Source organism: Dipodomys spectabilis, unplaced genomic scaffold (genome assembly GCF_019054845.1).
Source record: "Dipodomys spectabilis isolate Male_0828 unplaced genomic scaffold, ASM1905484v1 ptg000147l, whole genome shotgun sequence".
In the NCBI taxonomy this organism is placed as follows: domain Eukaryota; kingdom Metazoa; phylum Chordata; class Mammalia; order Rodentia; family Heteromyidae; genus Dipodomys; species Dipodomys spectabilis.
The window spans coordinates 4919380-4933728 of record NW_024870824.1 but is presented as its reverse complement, the minus strand read 5'-3'; the positions used below and the strand labels follow the sequence as shown (position 1 = coordinate 4933728).

The window sequence follows — 14349 nt, the reverse complement described above, 5'->3', positions numbered from 1 at the left end:
CTTCCCAGCCCTATTTTCTTTTTTTTTTTTTAAATTTTATTTTATTTGTGAACATACTGTACAGAGGGATTACACTTACATGGGCAAGATAATGCATACATTTCTTACCAAGCATTGCAGCCTCCTCCTTTGTTTACCCTTCACCTCCCTTCCCAGCCTCCCCCTCCCCCCTTCCCCCCCCTCCCCCGCTCCCCCCTCACCGACATTGTAAAGCTCCTTTTTGACATGACAATTTGTACTTCTCATTGTTGCAACAGGTCCACCTGAATCCTTAAATGACTTGTTTTTCCCCATCTCCTCCATAAGTTATACTGACATCAAATACATTGAAAGCGGGGGTTATACTGTGCAGCCCTATTTTCTTAAATTAATATAAAGCATATGACTTTCCATAAATACTTGTGTTAAAAAACTTGTGCCCTATTTTAATTTTGTTTGGCATTCTTATCCATTCCTTTTCTTTACATTTTTTTTCTCATAGCTTCAGACCTTTGTGAGTTTTTCTGGTTTCTTCCCAATTAAGCATGAGTTAGGAGGTGAAGGAATGTTCTGGCTACTACATGTCTACTACCTTAGTAATTTGAACTGATGAATATTGACACAATCATTTATTTCATGCATCTCCAAATAATGAGCATTTAAATAGTTCCTTTTAAGATCTTACTCGTGTTACAATGAGTATCATAAAAGATATAATATCTCTATTATTGTACCCTAAAGCAAGAATTTCTGAAGGACATATTCCTAGAAGTACGATAGAATTACAGGGTCAGAGGCATAAGCATTTTAATTTTGGTATATAGCACAAAGCTGTCCTCCATCAATATTGAGTGTTTTGGGGCTGGGTATGTGGATTAGTGGTAGAGTGCTTGCTTCGTATGCATGAAGCCCTGGGTTAAATTCCTCAGCACCACATAAACAGAAAAAGCCAGATGTGGTGCTGTGGATCAAGTGGTAGAGTGCTAGTTTTAAGCACAGGGAGGCTCAAGGGCAGTGCCCAGGCTCTGAGTTCAAGCTCCAGGACTGGCAAAAAAAAAAAAAAATTTTTTTTTGAGTGTTTTCAAATGGCATTGATTTTGCCAGCCTGATAGTCCAAAAAGATAGTTTTTTATGTTACATTTCCCTTTATTACTCATGTTTAAACATCTTTTCATATTAACTAACTAAAATTATTTTGTGTTGAGATTCGTATTAGATTTATTTATTTATGAATGACAGGTTCAGGATATATAGTATTTTGAGGCTGTCTCTGAACTCAAACCTTTGGATTCAGCCTACTGCACTCAGTAGGCTGATCACAAGTGTACCTTATCATGCCTGACTTACATCTCACTTTTTTGCTACCTGGTTTTTCTTACAATTAATCTGAAATGTACTCCACATATAGAAGGCATACTAATACTATCATATGTGTCATGAACATTTCTGTCATTTGTCTGTTTATCTTATGATATGTCATTAATCCTAAGATTCGTATGGTTATTTTCAGAAAAAAGAACACGATGTTTTTCAAAATATGAAGTAAAATTTTATATTGCAAAACACTGTATTCTAGAATTAAATAAAAAATTACTATATCAACATATATGTGAACAAAATACCCCCAAAGAACTTCAATTAAGCTTTCTTCTAAGGGTTATTGATTAAATTTTTGGTAACACATTGATTTTGTGTCTCACAAAAATCTTCATACCTAACATCTCATCGATTTCAATGCCTAGCTATATGACAATAACTTATTACTTTTTACTTTCTATAAGGTACAAGAAAGATGAAGATAAATTCTTAATTTTATTATAGTAAAAATTATGTCTTTTATTTATAATTACTCTTTTAGGTTTTAAGAAATTCTTTCCTACTCAATCAGAAACATTCACATGTTTTCAATCTAAAGGTATAAAGTTTCACTTTCAAAGTGAATGGGCAAGGAAACAGTATTATGTTCATATTTTGTAATATGGTAATACATGCGTACATGAATGCAAATACATGAGCACACATATTCTAAGTACACACTAGAGAGTTGTGGAACTAACAGGTATAGACTATGAAATATTTCACAGTATGGGTGCTAAGTATTACCTTCATCTACAATCATATTTGAACATAGACTATACCTTATATTTAGGAAGCTACCACATGAAAGATAGTCTTATATTTGGAGAATATAAAAATGTCTTATGTAATATTTGGAGAATATAAAATGTCTTATGTTATATTTTTAAACTATGAAATAAACCTTACAAACACAGATATGTATTTATACATCAAGTATTTGTCTACTTATTTGCTTTTTACTTAAAAAAACTTTGTGTGCCAAAAGTTGAAAAAACAAACAAAAACCCAAAGCAAGGAAAGTCCTTATACTTATTTTGGAACAGACAAGTTAACCATCAAGGCCTCTATGAGACTTATGAAAATTAGTATACTAAATTCAGTAACCTATGAAAATTGTTGATAACAAAGTTAATGTTTTCTCTTGACAACAGTCCAGTGTAGAAATATGCAAGTACTTTTTACCCAACTTATTTAATCTTGCCTTTGGTTTTGTTATGTTTCCTTCCTTCCTTTTTAGTCTTGGTGCAAAACTTGAAAATGGTGATGTAATTTTCAAAACCATTATACATACTTAAGATTATATGAAGTAAAAATCAAAGGAGAGCTGAAGTATATTATCAGGTACTATGATCAATACCTTCTCCTTATGACTATAAGGCAGGACAGAATGGTACCAAGGGAAACGAAGTATGGTAGAGACAATATTATGTGAAAATTGGTTACAATGCAGCATCCATGAAAGATTATCTTGAAACAGTGCTGAGGATTGATCTCAGAGACTTGTATATATGAAGCAATATTTTACCACTGGGCTCTATCTCTAGTCCCATAAATATCTTTAATGACAAAATTTAATGTTAACAGAGCTGTCATTTTTATAGCTTAAAATAATTTACCTGTGCTCGTTTTTCCATATCTTGGCAAGTACCTAGTTGTTCATCCATAGCAACTCTGATTTGTCTCGCTTCATATTCCAGTTGCCTTCTGGTCATATCTGTTTGTAAGGAAAACTAAAACCACAAATAATATAAAAATATTAGTATTATTGTGCTTGTTTATTCCAGTAAAGCCAAAGGCCATATAAATACAAATAAAGAAAATGAGTAAGCCACTGTGTAAGTCCTGTACATGAGAAAATTATTTTTATTCCAAGGAATTTTAAAAAACTGATTATAGGTGCTAGATTCAATCTGAGTCCCTGATACGATGTAGAGTTAAAACAGTTGCTATAAGGTTAGAAATGGTTTAAAATTTATTTTTATTGTGAAGGTGATGTATAGAGAGGTTACCGTTATACAGATTAGGTAATGAGTACATTTCTTTATGAACAGTGTCACTTCTTCCATTGTTTTTTCCCAATTTTTTTCCCTCTCAAACCCTTTCCTCCCCAAAATGGTTTGACTATTAAAATATGTCCTTGGTTTAGTTAGGGTGAGCCTAGCTTCAGTTCCCTTATGCTTTTTCTAAAGCAGTATTATTTTTCTAGAGAGGTACTAGTTTAACTATTAAAACTAGCATGTTACTATAAGTAGTATGGAAAAATCAATAAATAGGTGCATTACCTATAAGATCTGTGTATATATATATATATATATATATATATATATATGTACATACATACATCCATACATACACTAAACGGAATTTTTCCATTTGTAAAGCTAAGAAAATGCTTATGTGTAATACAACCATTAATAAACTGGAAAAAATTAACACAAACTTTGGTAAAAAGCCTCAAAGTGGAGCAAATCAAAAAGAAATAAAAAGTACTTAATCATAGTGTTTAAAATAATTCTTCAATTAAAATATCAGACACTATTTCCCCATTTGTTAGGAAATGGAAAGACTTAGAAAAATTATATTAAGTGAAGTAAGCTAGGCTCAAAGAAACGTAGGTCCCATGGTTTCCCTTATTTGTAATATCTAGTATATGTCTGAGTCAAGCAGAAAAGGTCAGATGAGTTGATGTTAGGGAAATGAACACTAAGATAGTATTAAAATTTTTTTTCTTTCATGCGATTGTTTCTAACACATTTATAAGATTATTTCTTTGTTGCTTTGTATGTCCCTCCCCCACGGACCCCTGCTTTCACTGTATATGACGTTGGTATAATTTGTGGAGGGGAAGGGAAAAACAAATCGTTTAAATAGGGATAGGGATACAGGTGGACCCATTGCAACAATGAGATGTACAAGTCATTATGTTGAAAACGAACTTTACAACTTTGGTGGGGGGGAGGAGGGTTGGGTGGGGGAGGATGGGATGGGAAGGGGAAACAAAGGAGGAGGCTATAATGCTTGATAAGAAATGTACTCATTATCTTGCTCATGTAATTGTAACCCCTCTGTACAGTATTTTCACAATAAAAAAAATATCAGACACTGTATGCCAAGATTACAAAGGATGAAGAGGAAAAAGTAAAATATGACTAGATAAAATTATAGTAACAGAGTTTTATGGAAGGAATAATGCCATAAAAGGAATGAGGAAATGCTTTAGATTTTTTCACTTGATCTTAGCTAAAAGGCTGAGAAGCAACTGCTATAGATATTACATGCTCTCTGTGCCTACAGAGAACTGCATGAGACATCTCTGAATCAGAATAATATTCTAGTCTAAGGACTCCAAACTGTATTGTCATTTTAAGTCAGAGCAGTTCTCACCCCTTTCATGTGTAAGGAACACGCCATATCATGCAGAATGTATCTCTTCAGCCATATCCAAATTAGGTCTTCTTAATTCCCAGGAAGACCTTAAGGACACTGTCAGGGAAAGGGATGCTTTTTCTCCTGCTCAACAGTGATTGTTCTAGGAAAATGAGCATTTAAACCTCCAGTTCTAACCTCCACTCAGGAAATCTAATTACATGTTTTGAAAAGAGTTTTACTTCTCCTTGTATCTTTTTAAGTTACTATGTTTTCTCAAAAGTGCTAATCTTGGAAACTAAAAAAAAAAAAATCTAAAAAAGCAAGTAGTTTAATTTTAATTTGTTCTCTCTTTGAAATTAAATAAAAGATCTGCCAGGCACTGGGGGCTCATATCTGAAATCCTAGAGACTCAGGAAGCTAGGATCTGAAGATTACAGTCTAAACTACAATAGGAAGAAGTCCATGAGACTTCTATCTCCAGTTAACCAGCAAAAAGCTGGAAGTGAAGGTATGGCTCAAGAGGTAGAATTCCAACGCTGGGTGGAAAAAGCAAGGCAGGAGTCCTTAGTTCAAGCTCCACTACTGATACCAAAAAGAAAGAATATATAAAAAAGATGAGTAACAGTTGAAACATATAGGCATAACATTATGAAAGTATTTCAGAAACTTCCTTAATTTATGCCAGTCCATGTATAAAATAGCTAATACAGAGAGGTTATGAGGAGGAGGGGAGAGCTTTTTTTTACATAGATATATTTGTAAGAGGAAGTGTGGATCCCACAAAAAATAGTAAGAGCATGGCTATAGCTTCAATATGATTTTATTGCAAAAACTATCTGGCATGATATCTGTAATACTGTATAAAAAAGGGACAGATAATAAATATTCAAACAGTGTGTTTGGAAATTCAACAGACAGAATTAAAAAAACAAAATGGTTGCCCAAACATATATTCAGGTTAGAATTGTTATTAAAATTTACAAATTACTTCAGTTATCTTGAATTTTTAATAGATAACTATGTGTGTGTGTATGTGTGTGTGTATGTGTAACCGTGCGCACATGTGTGCGTGTGTATGTTGGTCCTGAGGCTTGAACTCAGAGACTAGGCACTATCTCTGTGCTTCTGTGCTCAAGGCTAGCACTCTACCACTCGAGACACAGCTCCACTTCTGGCTTTTGGTGGTTAATTGGAGATTACAGTCTCAAAGCCTTTCCTGCCTGGGATGGCTTCCAACAGTGATCCTTGGATCTCAACCTCCTGCTAAGATTACACACATAAATTTATGGCACCCAGCAACTCAGGTCTTTTTTTGAAAAATACATTAAAAAATTATCTTAAGTAGTTGTACAATGAAGTTGCCATTTAACGAAGTTTATAAATACAGTTTATTAATATAATGTATACAGTATCTCTTGATCAATATCAGTGTTACCTCTTCCAACATTCTCACCCATCCCTTCCCCTATCTACCCCCTCTCTCCCTCTTCTTAAATTTTGTAGGATATAAATTAGATTCTTGTCTGCATTTTCCACTTCTCTTCTTCATTAATCCACCTCTTTCCCTTTGGCCCCATCCTACTCCTTTCAAGTGTCTAGTACTGAACTCTGATTTTGGCTTTCTAAGGGATTACACTATTTGAGATCTCTCTTTAATCTATTGTATTTCAGTTAACACATTTGTATACAGTTACATACCACCAAACGTTTTAACTTAGGAATTTTGTTGTTGGTGATGGTGATCATGGGGCTTGAACTCTGGGCCTAGACATTGTCCCTAGGCTCTTCACTCAAGGCTAGTGCTCTACCACTTGAACCACAATGCCACTTCCAGTTTTCTGGTAGTTTATTGGAGATAAAAAAGTTTCACAGCCTTTCCTGCCTGTGCTGGCTTTGAACTGTGATCCTCAGATCTCAGCCTCCTGAGTAGCTACGATTATGGGCATGAGCCATCGGTGCCCAGCTTAACTTAGGAATTTTTAAAAGTCAAATTGTTAAATTCTAAAATAAGTGGTACTGCCAAGTTACTTACGTTTTCAGTTAAAGGAAGACTATCTATTCTTTTAGTGAGATTCTGAAGTTGAGCATAATACCAGTCTTTTTCCTTTTCCTCTTTGTCAAGATCAGCAAGGAGTAATGATCTATTTTTTTTAAAGAAAGATAAGTTTATACAATGCTAATACAGATGGCATAAGAGCAATCCTTAATCACTATTAAAGCTACTAGTAATGAATGAACAAAAACAGTCATTTGGATTTTTGAAGTTAGGACTTAAGAGTGTTATAATTATGATACTTACATTTCAACCAAATACTTTCTTATTTATAGTCTAAGAATATGATGAGAAGTAAAAGGTACAGCTATTTTATTATATGTAACAAAATCCAAAACTAGTATAAGAATAAAAAGTATACTAATAAGAGCCAGGTGCTGGTGGCTGATGTCTATAATCCTATCTACTCAGGAGGCCAAGATCTGAGGATCTCAGTTCAAAGCCAGCACAAGCAGGAAAGGCTATGAAACTTCTCTCTCCAATTAACCATGAAAAACTGGAAGTGGAGCTGTGCCTCAAAGTGGTAGAGACTAGCCTTGAGGAAAAAAGCTTAGGGACAACACCTAGCCCCTGAATTCAATCCCCATGACTGACCAAAAAAAAAAAAAGTATACTAATAAGGTAAGAAAGTATACTAATAAGGTAAGAAGAGCAGGAATGCTGCCAGAAACAAAATGAGAGAATTAGAAATTACATAATGTGGCTTTAGCTCTTAGCACCCAAAATAATATACCAACATTGAAATAAGAGAAATTTCTCTGATATGTCTTAGTTGTGAATTTGAAGATGAAATTATGTAATATCTGAGAAACTGATGGTGTTATCAATATCACTCTCAGTATATGTTGAGTATTTTTTTTATTGTGAAAATACTGTATAGAGGGGTTACAATTACATGGGCAAGATAATGAGTACATTTCTTAGAGTATTTTCTTTATCTAAAATTAATACCAGATTTTCATAACTCCATGAGGCTGAACCAAATCTGTGTTTTACAGAACTTGCCAAAAAAAAATCAAATGAAGTAACCAAGGTCATAAAATTAATATGTAACATATACTTTACCATTCTGAATATCTAACAGACATTTTAGGAATTCTAATAGGAAGAATAGTTAGGTATCATTTGTACATTAGTTATTTTTTAGGAAACATGAAACACTCGAAAAAAATTATTTTTTTTTCTGTCAGATGTGATGTGGGGTTTGAACTCAGGGCCAGGATGTTGTCTGAGCTCTTTTGCTCAAGGGTAGCACTCTACCACTTTGAGCCACAGTGCTACTTCTGAAAAAAAATTCTTGATAATGATCCATATTCTGTTTACAATAAGATAATGTTAACTTCAGGAAGAAAAGAGTAAAACAGTTATGAGGATTCTGAACTCACGTTATATCAATGTTTTTCTTTAAATTAGCATATATTTTTGTACAAACGGATTTATTTACTTATTTTTTCGCCAGTCCTGGGGCTTGAACTCAGGGCACGGGCACTGTCCTTGAGTTTTCCTGCTCATGGCTTGTGCTCTATTACTTGAGCCACAGCTACACTTCTGGCTAACTGGAGGTAACAGTCACATGAACTTTCTTACCTGGACTGGTTTCAAACTGCTATGATTACAGGCAGGAGCCAACAGTACCCAGCCACAAAAGGGTTTATTGTACTATTTCCCTGAATAAATATAATGTACTTTGAAGGCACATCAATCACATTCACCTGTCTTTATCACCCTCTCTTTTCCTCTTTCCTCTCCCTCAACCAAATAGTCCCTTTTTATATTCATGTCATATACAAATATACATATACATTTAGATCTAGATCCCTTCCTCTCTTCCCTCAGGGTGTGGGTACTGTTCTTCACTACTACTCTATCACTTGAGCCACAGCTCTACTTTCAGATTTTTGGTGGCTAGTTGGAGATAAACAATTTTACAAACTTTTCTATCTGGGTTGGCTTCAAATTGCTATCCTCAGATCTCAGCCTCTTCAGTAGCTAGGTTTACAGGCAAGAGCCACTGGCACTCAGTTGCAATATTTCTGTTTTTAATCTAGCTTATTTCTCTTAAAATGATGATCTCCAGCCAGGGTTGGTGGCTCACACCTGTAATCCTAGCTACTCAGGAGGCTAAGATTTGAGGATCAAAGTTCAAAGCCAGACTGGGCAGAAAAGTCTGTGAGACTCTTATTTCCAATTAACTACTAAAAAATGGTGTGATGGTTCAAACTGGTAGACCACTAGCCTTGAGCACAAAAGCCCAGGGACAGTGCCCAGGCCCTGAGTTCAAGCCCCAGAATTGGCACCAAAATTTAAAAAGCCATCACCACTTCTATTTTTCTGCAAACAAAATAATTTTATTATTCCTCCTCTTCTTCCCCTCTGCCCCCTCCTCCTCTGGGATGAATAACCCTCCACTGTGTAGGCATACTGGATTTTCTCTATCCTTTCATTGTTTGGTTGGCACCTTGACTGATTCCATTTTGAGCAATGCTTTTTTAAGTATGAAAACTGATAAATTAATAACTGTTTCCATTTTTTGCCACCTGTAATAGACCAATATACTAGATCTAGTAGTTACTCAATTTAGTTGAAAAATAACTAGACATTTAATTAAAAAGAAGTTGCAGATGTTGGAAGTGGTGCTGTGGCTCAAGCAGTAGAGCGTTAGCCTTATCTGAAGAGCTGAAGGACAGCGCCCAAGCCCAGAGTTCAAGCCCCACCGCCAAAAAAAAAGAAATTAAAAAAAAGAAATAAAAAGAAGTTGCAGATGTTAACCAGATATAAATATTATGATCATATGTATTAGTTAATGTGCAGAATATCTGATATGTGATAAAGAAAAGTCTTTAGAATCCCCGGAATAGAGTATTTAAATACAATTATATATTATGTTTGTGTTCAAAGATGCAATGGGTTCTTGAAATGTTAGCTATCATCTACAATAAATTCATAACCTATATCTGGTATTACAAAATAATATCAACAAACTTGGAGTGTACAAGTCAATATTTACTATAAAATGAACAGAAGTTACCTCTCTTTTTCAAGTTCTTCTAAATATCCAGTACTTTCTCTGCTTCCATTTACAAACCCTCTTCTTGGAAACGACCCCATAGGAACAGGACTGCACTCTCCTGAACGACTTGATACAGATCCTTCCCGGCTTCCGTAAGAACGGAGGGACATTTTTGATCGTAGTTTCACTCCAGGGAAATTGCTGCTGTCTAAGTTAAGTTCTAAATAATGTAAAAACACTTTTTTATGTAGCAACTGCTTTTTGTCATGTAAAATATTCCCAAAATTATGTTATGTGAAAAAGAAATCTTTGGTTCATATTTTAGCTAACAATGTACATTACTAAAAAAACCCCCAACAACAATCAATTACTTAGAAAGAATCAGAGTGCGTAATCTTTTCCTTCAATGCCAGCTTGAGTTAGAAAATAAGTGGTATGTTAAAATTAGACAAATGTACTCCCTTAAATCCTTTAGATAATATTTTGGAAACAAAAGTAATTTCTCTGCTTAGTTTCAATTATTAATAAGCACTTTCATTGTATGACACTGACATTTTAAGGCAAAAAAAAAAGAACCATTCTTTTAAAAATTCTATTAAAAAGGCTTGTTAATAAACTGATGTACTATGTAAAAAGACAAAGATTTCTATTCCAGATGAACGATAACTCTTTAAATATATCTGCTGCTACTTAGTCTGTGGTCTACAGAATACTAAAGTTCTATTTAGTGATTGGCAGAATGGCAATATACTTTAAAAAGAAATATGAAATAGTTTAATTAAAACCAATTTAATATTTACCCAAAAATGATAGCAAATACACTTTTCTATAATTGTACTTTAAGAATTACAGTCTAGGGGCTGGGAAGGTGGCTCAGTGGTAGAGTGCATGCCTTGCAGGCATGAGCCCCTACGTTAGATTCCTCAGCACCACATAACCAGAAAAAGCTGAAAGTGGCACTGTGGCTCAAGTGGTAGAGTGCTAGCCTTGAGCTGAAGAGCTGAGGGCCAGGGCCCAGGCCCAGGCCCAGAGTTCAGGCCCACAACCAACAGACAAAAAAAAAGGGGGGAGGGCTGGGAAGGTGGCTCAGTGGTAGAGCACTTGCCTTGCATGCATGAGGCCCTAGGTTCGATTCCTCAGCACCACATAAGCAAAAAGAAAAAAGCTGGAAGTGGCGCTGTGGCTCAAGTGGAGGAGCACTAGCCTTGAGCTGAAGAGCTCAAGAGTTCCCAGGCCCAAAGTTCAGGCCCCACGACCGGACCCTCCCCCCACCCCAAAAAAAAAGAATTACAGCCTAATAGCTAAGAGTGATATATACCAACAAAACAAAACAAAACCCAAAAACAAAACAGATACCAAAATCCAAATCAGGATGATCTGTACTTGATCTATACATTTAAAAGTTATTTGAACTTTAAAAGTTAGATTAAGACACTTTTAAAGAACTACCTTTTAGACGTTCTAATAAGTCAATCTGTCCTGAAGAAGCCATAGCTTCATCTTCAATACTTCCTTGTAGTTGTTTAAGTACTTCCTGTTAAAAAAAAATGCAGCATATTGACAAGAAAAAACTCCAGAAAATCTTGGCATGTAGATCTGCTTGGGGGGAGGAAAGAGTTATTTTAGACCACCCTGAAACATGATATAAGCTATAAGCACCTATATAATATGTATATATGTATAAATGTGTATATATACGCTATTATTCATTATATATCATATATCCAATGATAATATTACTATAGTAATAGTTACAGCTTCTGATTATGGTGACTATGAGGAATTTCTGTTCAAGACACTTATATGATACACATAAAAGAGGGTGATGGGGACATAAATATGATCAACATACATTATCCATATATATAAAATGTCACAGGGAAACACTGTTTTATATAGTTAATATATTCTAAATAAAAGACATCAATTATATCTTGTTTGCTCCAGGTTTGGGGCTTGAACTCATCAGGCCCTGGACTTTGCCTCTGAGCTTTTCTGCTCAAGTCTAGCTAGCATTCTACCACTTGAGCCACAGCTCCACTTCTGACTTTTTGGTGGTTAACTGTGTTCTACAGATCACAGCCTCTTGAGTAGCTAGGATTACAGGCATCAGCCGCTAGTGCCTGACTATTAATTATATCTTAACTATTAACAAGGTCAATTATTTTTGTTTTTTTTTCAGATAAATAAATTGAGACTAAGAAACTTTTAAGCTTTTAAGCAAGCATGTGTTTAGAATCCATGTCCCTTAAACTTGTAACAACTTGACCAAGGAAAATACCACATAAATGAACATATTATAACCTGCTTAATATTCAAGCTTTTACATATTATCTACTAGAATATGATCATCACTGATAAGATATTCAAAAACTGTAATGCTCTCTGCTTCCTGACTTTTGATGCTATTGTTTCCTTATAGAAATTTTCTTGATAAATTTTTCTCAGAGAATATTGGAAGCTCATTTATAAGGCTAGAATAGAATGTTTTTTAACAGTAATTTAGATTTATACTTTCCATATACTAAAGCATTCCATTCTGACTCCTGGAATAAGTCCTTTGTTTGATCAATTCAATTTTACAAATGCACTTATATTTGAACACTTGCAACCTTTAATAGTATTATTATCCTACAGAAAAAAAGTAATCTATAAATGCATTGAAAAGAAAATCTGTCCAACAGTGAGTGAATGCAGAAAAGACAACTTCAAGATAGTATCATTGTAATAAAAACATAATCTCTAGCCTGTGATCTTAGGATGTGACCTTTAAATAATAGACCAGGCTGTAGTTTGAAAGGCTTGAGTACAAAGATGTGTGAACATGTATTCACACTCCCATAGTATTCCCTCTGTGAGACAAAGATGCCTTTCCTGAAATGAATGTGGAGCCTCACCAAAAGGTCTACTATGGACTTCTGGTTATTTCATCTCTTCCAGTTTGAAAACTCATTATGAGCTACCCATGATTTTTCTAGCACCTTCAATATTCTTTCCATTCACTCTTACTACTTTTCCTCTCATATCAAATTCTATCATTACTCTGTTATCTCTTACTCTTGCAGCTCTTATTTTGGTTCAAGTTTATTCTTATTATTGTTTAAGCCGATCTAAACTACTAAAATAATCTCCTAAAGAGTCCAACCTTGCACAGAGCTGTCAAAATAGTTTCTTCAAAGTAAAGCTTTAGGGCTCCCTAAAGCTCTGGTTAGGTCTCTCTTTACAAGACTTTTTCTCCAATGCCTACTAGTGGTGATTCTCAAGTTATAGTTATGTACACCAACTTTTAAGCAAATAAATTCATTGAAATATATGGTTAAAATTTCTTGAAGCCTTTCAAAGTAGTCATTTTTTGAAAGTTACCAACTTACCTCAATGATGTGTCCCTGAAATTATTTTGTGTGTACTCTGGAATAAGTGGCTCACTAAAAAAAGGGGGACATATTAATTTATAGTCACATTTACTTTCTTTGCTTTAATGTGACAACATCTGGGATGACTTAAATTACTCACTAATTTCTATGACTAGAATATGGCTGGTTATTCTATAATAAAAATAAAAATAAGTCTAAATTATATTTCTTGCTTTTATAGAGGTACAACTTATAGGTAAAGTACACTAATCTTAAGTACCTGATGAATTTTTCTATCTGTGTAATTGTCACCTAGGTGAAGAAAAACATTTCTAACATTTCCGATGTTTTTCTCAGACCCTTACCAGTCTTCAATCTCCATAAATAATCATTGTTATGACTTCATAATAGCATGTGGCAGGTTTGGCATGTTTTTCATTAAAAATGAAATTACACAGTAAAAAGCCTTTTGTGTCTCAGGTTTTTTTACTTAACATAATTACCTGTGAGATGCATCCAAGCTACTGCATTTATCATTCATTATTTTTTAATGCTGTATACTAATCCACTGCATGAACAGACCTCAATTTATTCTTCTGTTAATGGGTAGTTACCAGTTTGGAGGCTATACTGAAGAATGTTATTATTATTATTATGCCAGTCAGTATCTGAGCTTGAATTCAAGGCCTTGTGTTTACACTCAGCTTTTCCTGCTCATGGCAAGTGCTTTACCATTTGTTCCATGCTTCAAATCTTTTACTAGGTATATGCAATCACTTCTCTTGTGTACATTTCAAGGAGTTCAAATGCTGAATCATAGTTTAAAAGAAACTGCCCAGTGTTTAATACTCCTCTCAGTAATGTAACAGCACTCCAGTGTTCCCCATCTGGCATGAATAGTCATCTGAATTTTAGTCATCTGAGTAGGAATCAAATGGTCTTTGGATTTTCCTGATGACAGATGTTACTGAACCTCTTCTCATGTGCTTATTGGTCATTTATCTTCCTTTCTGAATTGTCTTCAAGTCATTAGAATATATTTCAAAATTCTATTTCTTGGGTTACCATTTACAGGAATTCTTTATATATTCTGACACAAGTCCCTTTGTCAAACACACATACCACACACATATACATACATATATGTATAGCAAAAAAAGTTTCCCAGTTAATGGTGTGCATTTTAATTAATTAATTTATTTATTTATTTTGCCAGTCCTGGTGCT

At 34.4% G+C, this 14349-nt stretch overlaps 1 protein-coding gene across 6 annotated transcripts in view; it reads right to left on the bottom strand.

Moving 5' to 3' along the window:
* Apc (APC regulator of WNT signaling pathway) overlaps nt 1–14349 on the bottom strand; it is a 96314-nt gene that overhangs the window by 40677 nt on the left and 41288 nt on the right. For all 6 annotated transcript variants that reach the window (XM_042692160.1, XM_042692163.1, XM_042692164.1 and 3 more), the window contains exons 3-6: nt 11220–11304; nt 9789–9990; nt 6740–6848; nt 2955–3068 (exon numbers count right to left, since the gene is read on the bottom strand). In XM_042692160.1, coding sequence (XP_042548094.1) covers nt 2955–3068; nt 6740–6848; nt 9789–9990; nt 11220–11304 — 510 coding nt within the window. The remainder of the gene's footprint in view (nt 1–2954; nt 3069–6739; nt 6849–9788; nt 9991–11219; nt 11305–14349) is intronic.